The 21232-nt window shown below is 40.5% G+C and overlaps 1 protein-coding gene across 1 annotated transcript in view; it reads left to right on the forward strand.

The window, feature by feature from the left end:
• Positions 1–20338, forward strand: part of CENPF (centromere protein F) — a 77229-nt gene extending 56891 nt beyond the window's left edge. The window contains exons 18-20 of the mRNA XM_082398957.1: positions 447–923; positions 2350–2528; positions 7542–20338. Coding sequence (XP_082255083.1) covers positions 447–923; positions 2350–2528; positions 7542–7745 — 860 coding nt within the window. The 3' untranslated portion in view covers positions 7746–20338. The remainder of the gene's footprint in view (positions 1–446; positions 924–2349; positions 2529–7541) is intronic.
• Positions 20339–21232: the final 894 nt, after the last annotated feature.

Raw genomic sequence — 21232 nt, forward strand, 5'->3', positions numbered from 1 at the left:
CTTTGGCCTTGTCTTGTCACTGGCCCCTTCCTATCTCCCAAAGCCATTACAGCAGTGACTTTATATTCTCTGTCGACTTTTACTGTTCATTCCCTTACAATAGAAAGGATGGACAGGGGAAAATCGGGGATGTAATAATTTAATTCATTTGATGTCATATGATAACTACAAGAAGGTTTGATGGATTGGCTGAAGTATGAGTTTGAGATTTTGGTGGGTTATGTTTAAGCTGTCCCAATAAGTATGTAAATCACTAGAATATGTATGTTGATATGATCCCTCCCAAACAAGAACTATAAGAACGTATACAGATAGATCTTCTGCCACTCTTCCCAAAAAAAAAAAAATCAAGAAGCAAGTCTAAGGTTAACTGCTTGCTGATTGATGCCCAGTGTTAATCAGAGAAGCGTCAAGTTACAAATGATGTGTCGTTTTATTTTTGACAGGTACTGTTGTGGATGTTAATGTTGATGAATTAATGACTGAGATGAAAGAACTGAAAGAAACCCTTGAAGAAAAAACCAAGGAGGCAGACGAATACCTGGATAAATACTGTTCCCTGCTTATAAGCCATGAGAAATTAGAGAAAGCCAAAGAGATGTTAGAAACACAGGTTGCCCGTCTGAGTTCACAACAATGTAAAGTTAATCTTCGAAGTTCTCCTTCGCTGAATTCAGTTGTTCCAGCACCATCCCCAGTCCCTTCTGCTACTGAAAAGAAGTTATCATCTGGCCAAAATAAAGCTTCAGGCAAAAGGCAGAGGTCCGGTGGGATTCGGGAGGATGGGGGAGAAACCACACCTTCTACACCAGAGAAATTTTCTAAAAAAAGCAGGAAAGCGGTCAAAAGTGGTATTCACCCTGCAGAGGACGCAGAAGACGCAGAGTCTGAGCCAGAGGGACTTCCAGAAGTTGTAAAGAAAGGTACTCATAATTCAAAAAGTATTTGTGTTCTTTTGAAAGTGCTCATAAAAGTTCACATACAAAAAGACAGAAGCATTTATTTTTTAGGTTATTGCATAACAGTACTCATTGACCTTCAGAAGCAATAGTCCACTGTTAAACTGGTTAGGTATATACTTTCTTTTCTGTCATGAGAGAATGGCTAAGATCTAATTACTCATGTCACAGTACCAAAAGTACTAGGAGATTTGAAAAATGGCTGTCAAAAACCTGTTTAGAAATTGGTATTTCTGTGTTGAAAAATCCCCAAATCAAAGACACCCTTCGAGCTTTCCCACCTTTAGTCATGTGTGACCCAGGTAGTGGGTGAGCTAGAGGATGGGCCTGATGATGCTGGACCCCTGGCTGAAGCCACTTACCACTTTTTTTTTTAAAACCCACCGGTCCTCCAAGTGCGGACCAGAGATTGGGGGCCAGTCTAGGAACGTTTGTTACACTGCTCCATGATCAAAACAATGTATAGGAATCAAGAGTAAGAGTTTGAAATTTTCATAGCCCTTTGCTATTGTTGCAACATTCAAGCACATAATCAGTTTTCTATTAGATTCATTCTTATTGTACTATACAAAAGTTATCATTCCACAGCAGATGGGAAATTACTTCCCACCCCTCCCCCACAAAATATCAAAACCGATTTTTTGCCATAGATAATTTGAGAAGCACTGTTCTGAGTAACTCTAGCCCTTAGGAAATCTAACCCCTAAATATTTAGCTATCTCTTTCTCGTTTCTGTTTTTTATTTGTAGTTAAAGGGTTAAAAACAAAGCAAAACCACATGCTGCTGTAGTTACTGTAGTTACTTTAATGCTGTGTGTGACATGCTTTCTTTAAGTATCCTTGGCATTGCCCTTCTCCTCTCGGTCATCACAGGTCCTGTCAGTTCCCTCTGTGGAAGGTGATGAGGAGTGCAGAGGAAGGTCAAATCTTTCCTCCCACCTAGTTTTTCTACCTCAAGTAGCTGTTACCATTTCACATTTTCCCCCTTTCAACAAGAGCAGACCTTTTCTTTTATCTCTTTCCTTTCCATTTCACCCATTTTTTCCCCCTCTAATCCAAATCTTACAGGAAGGCCTGCTGGTGTGTTCTTCTTAGAAAAGTGCGAGTTAAGACATCCACATAAAAGGAGCAGGAAGAATTTTTTCTGTTTAATGTTATTTTCCCCATGTGGTTTCTTATGATTCTAATAAGAAAAAAAAACCTGTTAGTGATTTATTCAATTTGATGACTCCAGGGTAACTGAATAAAGTGTGTCCATTGTCCACTGTGGCTAGGAGAAAGTGTTTTCGGAGTCACCCTTATCCTTGCTCAAACTTCACCTAGTGAATAGTACCCCCACCGTAGGTAGAATTAGAGCCAGCAGTGTTGACAGTCAACTTTTTGCCTTTAGGGTTTGCCGACATCCCAACAGGAAAGAGTAGCCCATACATCCTACGGAGAACAACCATGGTGACAAGGACCAGCCCCCGCCTTGCTGCGCAGAAGTTAGCACCATCCCCCCTAAGTCTCGACAAAGAAAATCTCGCTGAGACCTCCAAATCAACAGCTGGTGGCAGCAGATCACAAAAGGTAAACTACAGTGAACATGTATCTACCGTTTGAAATCCAGGAAATGACAGCATTATCTGGGCGAGGGTTTGACACTGCGCCTTCTGACTCAGGAGCTCTTCAAAGTCTGACCTTCTCCCTGGGGTATAAAGAAGTCAGTAGTGAGGAAAGTAGCGAGCAGATGCGAGGATAAACATCACATTACCCTGCCGCACAATCTTGTCCTTGACCCAGCGGCCACTTATAAATCGTTTGACCGGAATTGGCATTGTTAGATCAGAACTCAAAGGGTCCGTAAGAAAGTTTCAGGCAGTACCATCGAAGGATTTGGCACGGGTACTGGTCATTGCTTGCTTCACAGTTTTCCCTCTCACCCATCTGCCCCCCAGCTGCTGACTCTTTGTGTTTTATTATTCCTTTACTTTCTACAAAGAGCACATATTTCAGTAGACGTCTGGAGAAAGTAGCTCTGTTTATGAATGTCTCTATTTTGATTGTTGAGGGTAGGGAGGGCTGGGATCTTAGGGACCTCTCTGCACCTTGCAAACAGCCCAGTCCCGTTATTTAAAGCATAGAGGATATTTGCTTCACAGATCTTTGTCCCATTACAATAATCCATACCACATCTACCACTTATGTATGCAAAGTATATGTATTTTATGGAACTCAAGTTTTATTTTCTTATTTTATTGTACTCTCCTAGTAAGTAGTATTATAAAAGGAGGAAGAAAGTAAGACTTACAAAGATTGAACCTGCCCAGACTTAATACTGACTCTCTCTCTCAGCTCCAGTCTTGCTCTTTTCCCACTGTTTCTCAAACTAGGGATTGCAGGAATCTTGTTGGAAGTTTCTAGAATGGCTCACAGATTTTTTTTTTTTAATGTTGTGATTTTACGTTGATTGCTTACTTGTCAGAGTTTAAGTATTCAATATGATTACCTTGAACCAGCCAACAAAGCTTTGAAAGTGTAGTAATCCTATTTGTGTAATGTAGTAATTCTTAAGTGGGCAGGCATGCTCCTCAGTAGGATTTTAGACACCAAATACAAAGACACTGGTGATTAGTTATATCAAAGCAAGAACATATATGCACATTTGCTATGTTGATGTATAAGGGCTTTAAGGATTAAGGAATTTATGCCTACTATTAAGTTTGTTCATAACTTACATTATAATAAAAATTTGATTAACTCAGGAGTGAGGAAGAAGGGTCTGAGGTTTTCTTTCACTCATTAAAATGGGCCCATTCATGCCTTGTATTAGAAATATTCTACTATTTTGTGCAAATTTCTTCCCCATCCCCACCCCTCCACCCACCTTTCTCTCTCTCTTTTTTTTTTTTCTCACTCACTCACTCACTCACTCACATTTGGATTTCACTTTTGGATGCTGGTAGCAATCGAACACTGAAGAGTACACTGGAGTAGGTCCTGACTTTCCAAGGGACCATAAGAACAGCTTCTTTTCCATAAAGCAACTAGCACCTTTAAAGAGTGAAAGCTTCCAGGTTTGACTAAAGCTATTAACCACAAGCTAATTCCTGAAATGAAGTATTTGGCTCTTTTAGAACAGGAAATCATGACACATAGGTAGTACCCTGTACCTCCTGCTATTTCATGGCAGCTCACTTCACTGTAATTACTTGCCTAAATATCTGCCCTCTGAGTTCCAGTATGACTTCTGTGATGTTCCTGGTTATGTTCACAGTTTACCTGTGTCCTCATGTCTAATACAGATATTTGTTGAATGATGGAGCTGTGAATGTCCTGAAGTGATTGCAATAATAGATGTTTAAAGGTGTGTTAGGAAATCACCTCATGAAATCATCATATGGGTCATTTTTCCCTTCTTTCATGAGGAATTGATGTTAAAGCAGTTTCCATGTGGAGTTTAGACTTACTATCTAAGAAAGAGAGCTTTGCACGCTAGGGGGCCTGCTCTCCACGCTGCTGTCGCATCTGCTGAGGACAGAGCGATAACCATGGCTGCCTGCAGACTTGTGTGCTTGCCTTAGCTACAGGCTGCAGTAGGCACCAGCGGTTATGAATTGCTAAGCAATTTTGTGCACTTGTGCACATGAATGGAGGGTGGTTCCTCTTGAAAGAAGGTTATAGGGGACTTCATGATTAGATGCAAGCCTTTGAAACCCGGCCTACTGATTTTTTTTTTTATATATATAAATTTATTTATTTTATTTATTTATTTTTGGCTGTGTTGGGTCTTCGTTGCTGCGCGCGGGCTTTCTCTAGTTGAGGCGAGGGGGGGCTACTCTTCGTTGCGGTGCGCGGGCTTCTCATTGCGGTGGCTTCTCTTGCTGTGGAGCACAGGCTCTAGGCGCATGAGCTTCAGTAGTTGCGGCACGCGGGCTCAGTAGTTGTGGCTCACGGGCTCTGGAGCACAGGCTCAGTAGTTGTGGTGCACGGGCTTCGTTCCTCCGCGGTGTGTGGGATCTTCCTGGACCAGGGATCGAACCCGTGCCCCCTGTGTTGGCAGGCGGATTCTCAACCACTGTGCCACCAGAGAAGCCCCAGCCTATTGATTTTTAATTTAATTCAGCATTTTCTGAATCACCTTATAAAATGCTTACCTCATGTGTTGAGCATATTTCATCATTCAGTTTGAAAAAAGAGAGAGCAAGGTGTCATTTCCTAAAGCAGTAGTTTAGAAACTTGGGATTATGAGCCTTTGCCTGAAGTCACTGGCTGAGTGTTGAGAGATTTCCTAGATCGTTTAACGGAACCTTTAGTGACATCTGACAAGTTCAAAGGGGAACATGGGTAAAATGCAGGTTAGGTGAGGATTGTTCTCTGTTATGTCTCTGGGGTGAATAAGCCCAGAGCTCCCAGTTTGCTGGGAACAAGGGAGTCGTGATTGTGTGTAGACTTGATCTGAATCTGGGGTTGGTAGTCAGCTCCAGAGGAACATCCACTAATTGTAGAAGATGATGGTGAAGCTGTCACCACAGAGTCGGTCAGCAGTTTTGTGGGGTCTTAGCCATTATTCCTACTAATGAGGTTCATTTCCAATGAGCCATTTGCATACCTGCCCTCTCCCCACTGTGGCTGCAGACACAGTCTGTAAGACAGTTAGGGCATGGGTGCACTTAATAGCTTAAGTACCTGGTAAGTCCGACCTCACCTAGTTATGGATAGGTCTGAGGCTAACTAACCAACCTGAGGATCAAATCCAGAGTGTAAACTCTGATCACCGGCTACAGTTTCCTCATTCAGAATCAAAGAAATTGAGTCTAGAGGGGGAGGCCAAAGGGTGGACTTTGGCTATTTAACTGGGTTTCAGGAATTGAGTAGCTTAAATTCTCTTTCCCCAGCATGATCTCTCCACCCCCCACTCCCCCATCCCCCTGCTTTTAATGGTGAATCTAAAGGTTTGATTCTCCTGCATCTGTTGGGTTCAAGAGAAGTCTGTTTTTGTATCACTTTCTACTTTTAAAAAAAAAGAGAGAAAAGAAAAGAAAGAGGAGTGCCAGTAAAACTCTGTTTTTTTTTTTCCTTCAGCTTTCCATGGACAGTAATTTTCCATTAAGTCCTGAGCCTTCAAGGCTGCTCCTTTTAAATGTCCTGCACATCATCTGAGGCAGAGGCGAGCTTTCCAGGGATCTGATCTGTCGGCCAGATTTACTATGTTTTCTGTAATGAAGAGTATTTAGCTGCCTTTTAAGACCACGTACTTCCTATGGAAAGAATATAAACGGGGAAATAATTTCCATTCTTTCTTCTTACTGCTTCAGAAGGAGGTCACTGGCAATCCGTTGCGCAGGGAGTGATGTGTCCCATAGCCGCTTCTCAGACTTGGTACTGAGCACGTTTCACCCTTGTTAAGAGTCCTTCCTCTTTTTCTTTTACAAATCTTCCTACCTGAATTGTCTGCTCTTGCCTTTCGCTTTGGTTAAGTGACGTTTTTCTGTGCTTCCTCTGTCTTGCTCCTCTTTCTCTTTCCCGACCCCATATCTTTTTTCGCTACCGTGGAAACCTCAAAAAAATCTCGACTTTACCAGCTACCCTGCCCTTTCATCTACTTCTTTTTTTTTTTAATTTTTATTTATTTATTTATTTTTGGCTGTGTTGGGTCTTCGTTTCTGTGCGAGGGCTTTCTCTAGTTGCGGCAAGCGGGGGCCACTCTTCATCGTGGTGCGTGGGCCTCTCATTATCGCGGCCTCTCTTGTTGCGGAGCACAGGCTCCAGACGTGCAGGCTCAGTAGTTGTGGCTCACGGGTCTAGTTGCTCCGCGGCATGTGGGATCTTCCCAGATCAGGGCTCGAACCCGTGTTCCCTGTATTGGCAGGCAGATTCTCAACCACTGCGCCACCAGGGAAGCCCTCATCTACGTCTTAAAGTCTCACATTTTTGAGATTCCCTCTTTCTCTTAAAAGGTAGGACATCAGAAAGGGAATTTACTTTTTTCTGGACTTTATTATTAGATAGCTGCCCTTCTGCCATAAACCAAATATGGAAATAAAACAACAATGTAAGGGGAATGATTAAAATGCTGGTATGTGAGGAGGAGGCTCTAGGTCTTTTAAATGTTGTAAATAAAGCTTCCACTCTATGAAGGTGGTACTACTCATCTGGAATACGTTCATTTGAATGACAGCAGGGGCTCAGATAAGATAAATGGAAGCTGCTTTGGGTTCTTATTTAGGCAAATATTGAATGTTTGCCAGGTAGGCATATTCTGGGCACTATGGACGCAAAGGTAAAGAGGACATAGTCTTTGCCCTCAAAGAGCGTACCTTCTGACCTGAGAATGTCACACTGGCCTTGGGAGTGAGTTTGCGGCCGTCAGAGGTGTCAAGGGAAGCTTGCAAGGCGGCTGGTCAGAGGTTGTGTCCGACCCTTTTCTCTAGCTTCTCTGTTAGATGGGGGCCTGTTTTCAGGGAAGAAGAAAGAGTAAAACTGTGTATAACTCCTAGAAGAAGAATTTAACTTCAAATTTGGTTATCTAAGTGCTTGATTTTTCACGTTGTAGAAATGTGAACGGGATTTAAACCTCTAACAACGACACTTGTGTTGCAGGTCAAGGTTACTCAACAGAGCCCAGTGGATTCAGGCACTGCCCTCCGAGAACCCACCACCAGATCTCTCTCCATCAGTAACCTTCCTGAGAGAAGTTCGGCTGACAGCCCCAGGGAGGGCCTGAGGGCCAGGCAAGGCCGGCTGGCTCCCAGCCCAGAAGCTGGCCCCGAGTCCAAGGGCAGTGAGAACTGTAGGGTCCAGTAGAAGGGCCCTTGTGTGTCAGCACCCCTGGAAGGTGGCTGTAGTTGAATAGAAGGCAGTGCGTCTGTGGGGTTTTTCTTTATTCAGGGAGCACATTATCAGAGGGAAGAAAACAATTCCTTATAAATCTAAATATGTTGGACTCTTTAGATCTCCCCCTGTATAACAGTTAGAAAAGTTTGGAAGCACTGATTACCTCTTCATTGATATTCCTCTTCTGTAATGTATAATAGTCCTGTATAAAGCTTTTTGGTAATGTTAACACAAATGGCAAGCACTATATAACAACTCCTGTTTCTATGCGGATTTTTACACTGAAAAAATGCAAAACATTTTTTACTGGCAACAAACAGCTCCCAGGAAAATGTAAACTTGCTTTATGGTATTTCCTTTCTATAGTGTTAAGCATGAAATAATTTTAGATCAAGAATTTCTTTGAGTTGAGTAAAACAAAAGAAAACAATGTTATATGTTTTCAAGGAAAACATGCACACAAATACATATGTGGGTGTGTCCCTCCTCTTTCAATGTGTTTTCTAAATCTTGGCTTATATAACCTGTACATATTTGTGTGTGGGGTAGTGGGAGTTGTGTGTTGATTTCCAATTACCCTGGCTGCAGACTCCTCAGAAGTGTAGCATATCGAGTTTTCTGTCATTGTGCTGTTTCTGTTGAAGACCAATTTGTTGCAGTATTTTGGTATGCATTCTGATAAATGGTGATCTTCTATTAAAATATGGCATTTTTTTCTATTAAAAAATTCACCTTTGTTTTCTGTATAAATGATTCCTAAATATAAATATACTATGAACATTGGTACCATTTCTTGCTAACTTCACCAGCCTCTTATAAAAGTAAAAATGTTTTAACAAACGATACTACTATATTTAGTGAACGTATTCAGTTATATTAAAAGATGTGATTTGGAATACGGGTCATGAAGATTATGTAGGCATATAATACATCCAGCCAGCGCTTAGCACATTGTGTGTGCCCATTAAATCCCATCAGCAAGGATACAAGTATGTGGTATTTTCCAGCTCATTTACGGATGACAGGGCTTTGAAAATATGCAGGCATTATGAGCCATATCAGTTCCAAAAACTTTGGAACAAGTCCTTGTGTCCTTGAATCAGGGTAAAGATGTTTTCCAGGACATGAGCTAGTAAAAGATAATTTGCTCTTGACTTTCAGTTCAGATTGATGTGTAAACCTTGACAAATACTATCATTTATCTTTTAAAATTGTCCTTTGCCAGATGGCCTCTATTGTTGGATAATGCTTCAATAATATTAAGCTACTTAGCATTCATCCACTGAAAGTGGTATCCTGACTTTCCTCCTGTTTTTTCTGTTGCTCGAGGTTGTGGTCTGGTGCAATATCCTTATCATAAATCATCCCAAGGCTGCCATGTGCTCAAGGGCATGGCCCAGAGTAGACATTGCTGGGATCAGGCCATCAGCTTTATTGGCTGTCTCCAGTTTTTGGAAGATTCCACTCAATAGGCCTGGCTGGGTGGTTTGGTGGGTCCTTGAAAGCATCTTCACCTTTTCCTAGGTGGACTGTCGTTGCTGTTCCTTGTTATAGGAAGTACTCAGCATGCCTTCCATTTTCATAATTGTGGAGAATTGTTCACAGTCTTATAAGTGGACAGCCAGGACATTAAATATTCTTTTCCTTGAGCTAATAATACTTATTACACTAGGAGCTGAGCTGCATATAGGATGAAAACTAAATACACTACAGTCCCAACTCTGAAGTACCTAATAAGCCAGGTGAGTCACAAATAAGATCCCAGCTGACAAATCATATGGGGAAATAACCAAGTCCAGAGATCTAGGGATTTGATTCTCATCTGTACAATGAGGGGCTTGGTTGAGATGATTTTTCCCTCTTGAATATTCTGTAGGAACTGAGATGGCCCTTTGTGTTATTGGGAGTTATCAGGAGTCCAAAGGGGACTATGCTCTCCCTCCCACTTCTACTCACATAAGCTGCCTTCCCTTTAGAGGAAGGGGCTTTACGCTAAGTTCACTGACTAGAGAGAACACTGAGGGAATAGAACTTGGGTAGCTTCAGAAGAACCAGGCTGTTCGTTCTAATTAGAAAAACCTGAGGACCTGAAACTAGCATCCTACCTCCAGGTAGAGCTATGTATCTAATGGCACTATTCACTTGAGCTATGGCTCAGCTACTTAAAACAGTGTGGAAAATTATAGTCATTTCACATGTTTGCTCAAACCTTACACCTTTGTGAGGTAGACATTAGGATCTCCATTTCATAGGCTAAGATTAAGTAAGAGACACGGAGCTTCTGACTCATGTCTCGAGAGAGCTTGTTAATAATAACAATGTGCCTCACAACAAGCTTGCAAAACGGGGATTATCCTTATTGGATAAAAGATGATGTAGGCTCAGAGAGTTGAAGTATTTCAACCATGGTGTTCGTGAACATAGAGCCCACTCTCTTTCTTGTTTATATTGTGCCTCTCTAGGAGCAGTCTGTTCCAGAATAATTCGGATAGCACAAATGTTCCTGTGATAGAAGTAGCTTTTCCTCTCTGTGCAATGGAGATGTCCTTCAGTCTAGGATGATGGCATCTGACTTGTGTTACCTTCTATTGAATTTTCAAAACCATAAAATGAGACAAGGTATATATTTCAACTTCTAAAAATTGTAACTACTAACTCAGTGCATAAGCACTATTTATTTAAATAAAAGCAAATCTTTTTAAAGAGTCTGTTGTGGAAAACTTGAAACATCTAAAGATTTGTAAGGCTTTGAATATGCAAGTTTAGTATAATGTAGACATTAAAAGTCAGGTGTCAGAATGCCTGGGCTCCCCAAGTGACCTTGGGCCAAGTTTGACCTTCACTATGCCCCAGTTTCTTCTGGTAGAATTGGGAATAATAATAATACTCCTGACGTTGTCATGATAATTAAATTAATCGGTTACTATTTAACTACACAGGATTTTGCACTCAAAATGTTGGTTATTCTGTATACAGATAATTAGATAATTTTTAAAATTGCAGTTTACAATTGTTAGATAAATCTGTTCATCCAACACTACGCATTAATTTCAGATGAAGTTCTGTCCTACAAAATTCTCACCATTCTCAAAACCACTAATGCTTATTTTGCAAATGAGTTTAATCACTGTAGATTTGTTCATATCATTCAATTACTGATCTTGCAAATGTACTGTCCACTGGTTTTGGTTTTTCTTTGGTTGGCTCATTAAAAATACCCAAGGAAAGGGGGACTTCCCTGGTGGCACAGTGGTTAAGAATCGCCTGCCTATGCAGGGGACACGGGTTCGAGCCCTGGTCCAGAAAGATCCCACATGCCGCGGCACAACTAAGCCCATGTGCCACAACGGAAGCCTGCGCACTTAGAGCCCGTGCTCCACAACAAGAGAAGCCACCACAATGAGAAGCCTGCGAACCGCAACGAACAGTAGCCCCCGCTCGCCGCAACTAGAGAAAGCCCACGTGCAGCAACGAAGACCCAACACAGCCATAAATAAATAAATAAATTTATTTAAAAAAAAATACCCAAGGAAAACAATTGCTGCAATTTTAATTACAAATGAGTTGTGTTGCTGAAGTTCATATAAACTGACCATTTGGAACTCAAAATACATTTCTTTATAGAAACAACATTGCAAATTGTGCCTAATTCAAGCTTAGAAAGTTAATTGAGTTCACACATAATATATTAAAAATGGGAATTACTTTTGTTTCAACTATCAGAACCTCCACTTATAGCATTGTTTTACTGGAAAAATATATTTTAAGCACTGAGTTACCAGAAACTCATTTTTCTACCCTTCAACCATTTTTCTAGTGTGTTCCACCCTTCCCATCCTGTGGTGTTGGACAGGAATTTTCTAGTGGTTTCTGGAGAGTAATAGGTGCGCAGATTCCCGTCTGCCACATTTCTAGCAGCAGCCTGTCCCGGTATGAAAGGGAAAGGGACGGCTTTTATGTTGGTTCTGATGCTGCAGGCAAGGTCTGTCCTGTGTAATGCTGATGTATTTATGTGTGTAAATGTAAGTGGTATGTTCTATTGATGTTTTAGAAAATCACGAGGAAACACGCATATCCCCGAAGTTCATACGTTTTTGTTGACTTGCAGATTGAATTCCAGCACAAAAATCCCACCAGCCCTCATCCCCTCAAAGTAAAGAATGTGGGAGGTGAATAAGGTAACTGTTCTTCGTTGTTCCTCTCCTCTAGGACGCCTTGAGGATGATCACAGGGTAATGTTTACATGCATAAAAATACCAGATTTGTCAAGCTGAATCCTTGCAGTTTCAAATGCTTTATCTTATTTGATATTTAATAATCTTGTGAAGTGGGTCCTATTTTGCCACTCAAGAAGACACCCAAAAAGGTTATTAAGTTTGTGGCAAAACAAAACTGAGGTTCTAGACTTGATCTCCCGTCCAAAGCTCCTCATATATTACCTTACGCCCCCCGGTAGAGAGGAAAGAGGCCAAGAAGCCTGATAAGTTCTTTTTAGGTTCCTATTCTGAACCCAGTGGCGGGAGTTTCCTTTATTTTAGGGCTTAGGACAACTCCGCACCTAAGGAAAATGTGCTTTGTTTAACCCTTAGTTAGAGATGGTTTCCAGCAAAAGTTACACTGTTGTAATCATAGGGAATTTCACTTCTTCCCGCTTCGAATTTTTCCCCAATGCTGCTTCCTTCCCCAAGGAGGCAGGAAAATGGCAGCTTTCCACAGTTACAGACTTTTTAGGGAAACATTGAGATATTTCTCAGTTTTAAATGCGAGCCGATCCTCTGGGTGTTGAAATCACAGCTGTGTTATCTAACAGAATGTGTGCTGGCTGAGAGCCCGCTCCTTCCTTCTAGACCTTGGGCAGTCCACATGAGGGTGTTACTTGTCCTGGATGCCATCTGCCTGTTGTTTTAATGGTCATCTTCTTGGACGTGGGCCAGCAGAGGGTCATGAGGGTGCCCTGTGTCAGCCCACAATGCTTTGTCTCCCCTACGCTATTTATGGTCAGCCCATAGCTTATGCCTTCACAGCAGGCTGGTGGTCACTTTCCTCCAAATCATAGCCATGTGGGGAAGGAAAGAAGTGCTACTGCTGATTTGTAAACAGGTGACTATTTTCCTTTGAAAACAGCCACGACTTGGAGCAGGTAAGTGAGCTACATCTTGGCTCTGCCCAGTTAGGTTCTTTCAGAGGTTTGGGTATTCAGCTTATGAGACAAGTTGAAATACCAGACGTTCATGGACTTGCATATAACAGATTTTAATGGCAGAGCTAATGAATGGAAGATACCCATCATTCCTAGAAGTTAAAACAAGTTCTCACTGAGAAGATTTACTGCACATTCCACTTACCAATCTGCTGTTATAAAAACCAGAAGCCCAAATTAGCATCCTAAATCTCATTCCAACATGTATAACAAAATTAGAATTTTTAGAATTTTTTCCTCCATGAGGTTGTCATAAACTCATTGAAGAAGAGAATATATTGGTTTGCAAAGAGTCTCACACTGATCTTCCAAATGTGGCATGCGTTGTAGTCAATGAAGAATTATTTTTTAAACCAAATTCAGCCAGTTAAAAATAAAATTACCCCAGACAGAAAAGATGGTTGATTGCCTACTCAACTGTCACTGCCACTTTCTTTCCTGCCAACAGAACTCGCTTTTGTTCAGATGCTGGGCAGCATTTGCTCAGGAAATGTGGCCCCGCCCATATGGAAGGAACGAAATTAGCATAAGCCAATTCTGGTCATTCCATTCCCTTTTGTCAGTGATTGGTTATGATGACCACTCTGCAGTACCCAATTCTGAGACCAGAAATAAAACATTTCCAAAACACATATGCCAGGTCTGAAAGGTGGGTCATTGATAACTACGTTAAGCCTCTGAACCAACCTTGGGTTTCTTGTCAAAAATAAGCTATTATTTTTTAAAGCAACTTCCAGTAGGAAATTCTGTTACTTCACCTACAAGCTTCCTGATATAATTGCAAAGCCTGTTTTCTGATTTTTTTGTTAGTCCATCTCTACGCTCTTTATCCTTTCTTTGAGTCTGGCCTGCTACCTGAGCAAGAGAGCTCTTTGAAACCCATATGCTTAACAATCTTACTTTCTCCAGGTCTGTCATGAAAAGCAATTCTGCTTGGATTGGCACAGGGCACCTGTCTGAAACCTAAATTACACAGGGGAGGATGTGAAGAAAGTACATAATTTCCTAATGCCTATTAATGCCCACCTTGAAAGTCATTCATTATTCTGCCTATTGTGATTTTTCTTAACATCAGGTAATTAAAATAGCTGCAAGTCCAAAAATAAAATGACTTTTGGGGCATCCATAACTTCTATTATAATAATATGGTTTAATTATCTAGGTTTTCTTTATCATTTTGAAGATGAAGAAATTGAGATCCTGAATAAGAAATAGTTTTCTTTGCATCCCACACTTTGTCCTAAAATCTACATTCCAGCTACTCAGAATGGTGCTTTTAAAAAATAGAGCATGTGGCCAATGTGAATAATATTTTCACTTTTTTTTTTTTTTTTTTCTGGAAATGATCATTCACAGCACTGGAAGGAATAGCAAGTTTGAACCACATCAAGAAAATCGGATCTTGAGTTCTACGAGGGTCAAATATCCCTTCATTCAGTCCCAGCCTTAAAGACCAGGGGATTTCACTAGGAAAACCCAGTAGGGAAGCCATGATTAGGGTGCCAGCTGCAGAGAGATATACGTGTGTACGTGTTAATGGAATAGTTATGGGGACAGACGCACAGAGCATGAACACTCAGTGTTTCTGGTGACAGGCTCACAGAAGCGCTCTACTTTCCTCACCAGGCTTTTCCCCCAAGCCAACACCCACACTCGAGCTGCTTCTGTGTGCTCTAGAACTTCTCTCTTAGTAGCTCTCAAACATGGCTGTGGGTACCTTTTACACAATTAGGGCTTTACATTTTAAAAAAAATCCTCAGATAGAACCTGTCAGAATTTTAAGACCTTCTCCTTCTCCCATACTCCTTCTCTTCATATGTACAAACTACAACCTTGTTTGATTCAATTTATGAAAACCAGGACAAAATCAGAGTATGAGTATCATACTTTCCAAATAATTCCCCAGCATTCCCTCTAAATGACAGTGGATGGGAGCCCTACCATATTGCTTTGGGTACAATTAACCTCTTGACAGAAAGACTGAGTTTTAGAGAGAAATTTAATAGTGAGGTTTGTTAGAGGGTCACACCCACCGAAGATCAAGTAGGAGGAATACAGATGAAGAATCTGCAGTGGTCGCTGCAAAAGCAAAACATCTTTTAAGTCAATGTAATAGTAAAAGAGAATTTCAAGAATAGAAGGAAATACCGTCTATAAACTCACCCTAACCCAAAAATTATTTTTATCAGAAATAACAGAGATTTTGAGAAGACATTTTTTTCTCATGTAACTTTTCATGACACATCAACAGAGAAGGGTTATTAACCACACTCATCCTAGTTAGATAGCTATCCATTAGGGTTTCCTCTCAAGTCTGTGTTTATTGTTATATATTTTTTAAGTTCAAAAAGATAAACACTTAAAAAAAAGTCTCTTGTTTTCTGGTTTCATACATTAAGTGTTCACTTTAACTGGTTTCTAGTCTCCAAAATAATTTTTTAAATGATTGAGGTAAATGAGCCCTGGGGCTTAAGACTGGTTGGCTTAGATACCATAATCATCTCACAGTAATTGATAATACATTATTGATGGTGACGATCAGGAAATGCTGAGAGATGGACAGTGAGGGAAGAGAAAAAAGATGGGAAGGAGGAACATTGAGCAGCTGGGAAGAGATATGGGTGGGAAAGGAATGAAGGTTGGGGATCAGAACAACCCAGAGAACATTAGATGTTTTACAGTCACAATTCAAGCATTGGAAGTTCGATTGTCTTGTGAGGACTGCTAATTCCAGGTCTGGGCAGACCTTGGAATTCCATCTCACAGCTATTGCCTGCCAACGTCCTTATTTTACAACCACGAACTCATGGAAGCCACTCCAATGCTCTATCTGCTGTTTAAACACCTCCCCCCCCCCCCCACTATTTTCCAGGCATAGTCAAAAAGCCTCTGCTTATTTAAAGAAGCTTATTTATAGAACTAAAATCAGGTTATTTCAACTCCAACTCTGATTTAACTAATAGTTTTAGCTTCTGCCACCACATTCCTGACAAGCGATGCTATCCTACACTGACTTGGACTGGTTTGTGTTCCTCTACCCTAGTCCTACTTAATCTTTTAAAAGAAGTACCTCTATTACCCTCTATTGCCACCTGCTGGGAGTGAGGTCATGACCTCATTTGGTTAGCAGTTCCATCACAATGCTACATATGCTATATTTTTAACGTATATTCCTATTTCCTCATCTGAATTCCAGGACTCTTTGGGGACAGTAGAATGTCCTATATACATTTTTATACTCCCAGTTCAAGCACAGGGTCCAGCCCGTAAATACTTATTGATGATAAGTAAGTTGCCTTCTCTTGCTTGGATGACAGTTGCCTTCTCTTTTTGCTTGCATGACAGTTGCTTGGATGACAGTTGCCTTCTCTTTTTTATCAGGACATAGAAGGGTGAGAAACTGACAGAAATGTACTGATTTCTCAGCCTTAACCCTGGCTGGTACTGAAAGCCATCTTCTCGCACTTGTTTTTGATAAAACTAGACCAAATCCTTCTTAATAAGTAATCAAATCTTTGCTGACATCTGTTTCAACTGATGGATCGGGTGAGCATCTTACTGAAAGTTCTGATGTGGTTAATCTCTGTCCCAGAATCCACAGAACTATTCCCATTATCTAGGAGAATGGTACACGACAAACACTTTCTTCCCACTAGTTTGTTAACTATTTACCTCCAGTAGAGCTAATTTCAATCTTTTCTTTGAGAGAAATCAAGATGGTATATAGTTCAAGGATCTAATCACAGAAAGGTCAAGAAATTGAAGCCCGGAAGGTTTGTACCTGCTTTATCTTTTTTCTTTTAACGAGATGACCTTATATCACTTTGCAGGTATAGTAGAACCTAATGTATCCATTCCTTATCAATTTGGAATTTGTGAAAATGTCTTATATGCTCTAGATTGCTATTTGTCTGCATTATCTGGGGAGAACAGGCTTTCCAAATGGGTTCAATTTACAATGCTCCCAACACTCATCAGCCTCATTGCCCGCCCTTAGAGAACCAGCACCTGCAAGGCCCTTCCTCCAGGTATTTTTATTTTAATAATTTTCACCTCTTCCCTTTGTTCCTTTGGTCTTAGGAATGGTTACTGCTGATTGCACTTGCAACCTCTGTAAATCCTTTGCATTCTTTGGTTTGCTTTTTCAGTTCTGCAATATCTAGTTAACAATTCTTTGTTAAATTCACTCTGTTTAAATAGCTGGTATCACTTCTACATCTTGGTTGGACCGTGACTGATATAGAGCACACATATTCTCTTGTGTATTTGGAGGTAACAGAAATATTTAAAATTCTTTAATTTTTTTACCTTTTAAAATTTCCACCAAATGTGTCCGAATTAGTAACATGTTCTAGAAATCATATTTTTCCTTCAACAATAATCTGTTTACCAGGCTTGATGCTAATACTTTAAGACAAAAAAAAAAAAAAAAATCCACAGATCTCCATTTCCAGCAAGTGAGAGTTGATATTGTTCTGTTTCCCTGTCCCCCCGCACCCCAGAAAGAGGGGATGACTTGGAACAGGAGTATCCAAGTCAGCCCCACTCTTGTGACACCTTCCAAATCACAGGAGGGGGCAACACAGGAGACTATAGTCATCATCTCCCCCAGGAAGCAGTGATCCTGGGTCTTTCTTGCTCTTGGCAGGGGAGGAGAAGCCCCAGTGGGAGCAGCAGAACTGATTTAAATATTCCTTTCAACATTGCTCAGCATGAGCACAAATGGGTTTTAGGGACAGAGAGACTTTGGCTTGAAGTTGGCTATTCTGAGGTCAGAGGAAAGTTTCTCCCTTGAGAACTTCTGTGCTCAGAGCAGTGATCATGTGCCATTACTCATTTGATAGTTACTTTTGCTTCTCTATCAGGTTTTTTTTTTTAGTCATTACGGAATGGTATCTTTTGCAGGGCAGAAGTTTTTAACTTCAGCGAAGTCTCATTTAACAATTTTTTCTTTCATGGGTGTTTTGGTGTTGTGTCTAAAAACTTATCAAATCCAAAGGCACATAGATTTTCTCCTATGCTTTCTTCTAGAAATTTTATAGTGTTATGTTTTACCTTTAAGTCTATGATCATTTTGAGTTAATTTTTGTGAAAGGTAACAGGTGTCTAGCTTTTGGGTTTTTTCCCCATATGAACATCCATTGTTCCAGCACCATTTGTTGAAAAGACTATCTCTTCTATATTGAATTACCTTTGCTCCTTTTTCAAGGATCAGTTGACTGTATTCATGTGGGTCTAATTCTGAGCTTGCTATTCTGATCCAGGTTCATTCAAGTTTCAGATAATGTTTATTAAGCAATTAACAAATAAAATTAAGAGAATTCTGCTTAGGTACAAAGGGAAAAGACAAAGCCACTGCTTCCAGCAGCTCTCAGTCCTGATAAAGTAATCATTCACAGTAGAGTTTAGTAAAGAATACAGTGGAAGTACTAAGAGTTCCCAGAACACAAACATATAAGGCATCCAACCATTTCTTCCCACCTCTGTCATGACTGTTTCCATTTGGGCCCAAGGCACTACTATTTTTCACCTGGATTTTTTAAGTTGCCTTCTAACTAGATTCTCTGATACTGGTCTTGCCTTTCCTTTAAAAGAAAGTGGAATTATGTCATTGCTCTGCTCACAGTCTCCAGTGGACTCCCTTCTACCTTAGAGTAAAAGTCAACGTCCTCTCCATGGCCTTCATGAGCGGGATCCCATCATGTTCCTGCCCTCATCTCCTATTCTCACCCTCCTGTTCTGGCCTCTCTGGCCTCCTTGCTATTCTGTTAAAGTGCCAGGTGCTCTTGTTTTAGGACTGGCATTTGCTATGCTCTCTGCCAGGGAAAATCTTGCCAGATATCCATACGTGCCCCTCCCCCAATTCTTTTAGCTCTTGATACAATCTATGCTATCAGTATCTATTACCTGCTCAGTATCTTAGCTCTTCTTTTTCAAAGAAGTTATCCGTCTCTCCCCAGTAAGTTCCATGAGGTTATGGAATTTTATCTCTCCTTCTCTCCCTTCCTTCTCCTCTTCCTCTTTTTTCCCCTGTGGTGCCTAGAATAATGCCTGGAATATAGTATGAACTCATAAAATATTTAATGGAATGGAGGAATAAAAGCGTGAAAAAAAATAGGGACACTGGGGGTAATCCCAGTAAACTATCAGCTTCTCAAGGAAAGAGGAGCTTATAAAAGCCATCATTGATTCTCAGTGCCTAAGCATGAAACAAATGCTGAATAAATGAATGAATGAAGAACAATATACTCAAGTAACCACTTACAGTTGGGAACACTGAGGCACAAAACTTTAGATTTCTTACCCCTGTAGTGGCAGACATGGCCTGTGAGACTACAGGGATATTTTTTTCTTTTCATTGCAACATTTTAAGACTATAATCTCTAAATAAGATGAACTAATTGAGTCAAGGGAATTAATTAGATGCCAGGAGAAGGCTTCATGGGTTAGAATGTTTCTCAGTAGGACTTTGAAGGAAGGGAGCCTCAATTAAAAGGTAAGAAAAAAAGAGTTCTTCTCCCTTCCAAATTCCATATCTTGGCTGAGAAGCTTGCCAGTGTAGGAGTGTGCACCAGAAGGTCCTGACAGCAGTCTTGACAAGTGGCCATTGTGACCTTTGCTTGCCAATTAACAGAGGCTAAGAGGGTAGGGGCTGAATGGATTTAACATCCCAGCAAGCCCTTCTTCTATTTGCATAAAAAAGCAAATACTGGTAGATTAGGAACCTGAGGTACCTAAGACGTGGAAGCAATTTTCTCAGACGTGGGCACTTCTCAGGGAGCACCAGAGATTACCTGGAGAAAGTTACCCTTCTCGGGGTCCTTTTCAGAGGATCTCTCTTGGCCCAAGCTGGAGATGCCCAGCCCAGCCCAGCTCTTCCAGGAAAAAGTGGAAAAAGGGTGAGATGTAGCTGACTCTGCTCTCAGAGCTCTCCAGTGTGTACGGTGGGTGGGAAATGTCGGCCTCGGTACCTCACTCAGTTCAATTCAAAAGCAAGTGGCTGTGGAACTGCTATAATAATATCACTGAAGCTCTCACTGGTGCTTGTGCAGGTAAACGGGCATGGCTGTGTCTGGTCTCTCCGTCAAATGGCATTTATAACTTTTCTTTGTATTAACTTTTTGGCTGAAAACATATGCCATCAGAGAACAAATAATACTGACTTTCAAGATTTATATAACGAATTCCATATGCCTTTGACAATTCTATCACATTTTTAGGCAGTTACAAAAGACACTGTTTTCTTATAGGATGTCAGGATAGTAACTTGGATAGTTGATGGGTGTCTTGTGAAGTACATAAAAGATTAGAAAGCCAAAAACTAACTTCAAATGTTTTTACCAAAACTGGTCAAGGAAAAAATGAGGAGAGATATTCTTTATCATGATACCTCAGAGTAAAAAATGCTGCTCTGTGGTTAACAAAAACCTTTTTAAAAGTTTATTGTCTATTAGGAAACCATTACTGTCTTAAACATGTTCTGAATTTTCTCTTTAAATTTGCCATGCTTATCATTATTCAGTATACTTGATTAAAAGTACATCTTTGGAATTTCAGAAGCTTGATGAAATGGATTCATCACTCAATAAAGTACAACTAAGAAAGAATGGAACATTTTTTAAATTGAATTTTTGTTTTGTAATTTTATACTTTTATACATGTTACAAGAGAAAAAAAGTTTTCTCTTTAGGAGAAGCGTCATGACACCAAATCTCCTCATCCAATATTTCCACTCAAAGGACCACTGAGTAAGTCAACTTCTCTTTAAGACCTAAAGGGATGGAAAGAGTGACTTGATTTTTCACTGTGCGCGGTCTGACTGACAACACTGAATTTTTCTTTGCATATGGATACATTTTCTTGTACTTACAAAGAGGGGGGAAAAAAAAGCTTGGAACTCTTTCTATTCCCTCTGAGGGTTCTTCTCTTTCTTCTCCTCCTCCATTTGGCTGAAGGAGCAAAGATGAATGTGAATGGTTATTAAATAATCACTTGTTACAAGTAACTGATTAGAATTTGGACTATGTCAACAGTGGTTGCTTGCCAGCCTCTTGGCAAAGCGCTAATCACGTTAGGTTTTGGGTAATCAATTTATTCTAATACAAACCATATTGGATGATTGAGATTTTATGCCTTTTTATTTCCTTTAAGCCGCTTTCTGAACCAAATGCTTATTATTTTGAAATGCAGCCAAATTCTGGCCACCACAGGAGTCCAGTGTTAAGATGGAGCTCCTAGTACTTTAGATATTTTCTTG

The sequence above is a fragment of the Balaenoptera borealis genome (assembly GCF_965194805.1).
Source record: "Balaenoptera borealis genome assembly, chromosome: 1".
NCBI classification, from domain to species: Eukaryota; Metazoa; Chordata; class Mammalia; order Artiodactyla; family Balaenopteridae; genus Balaenoptera; species Balaenoptera borealis.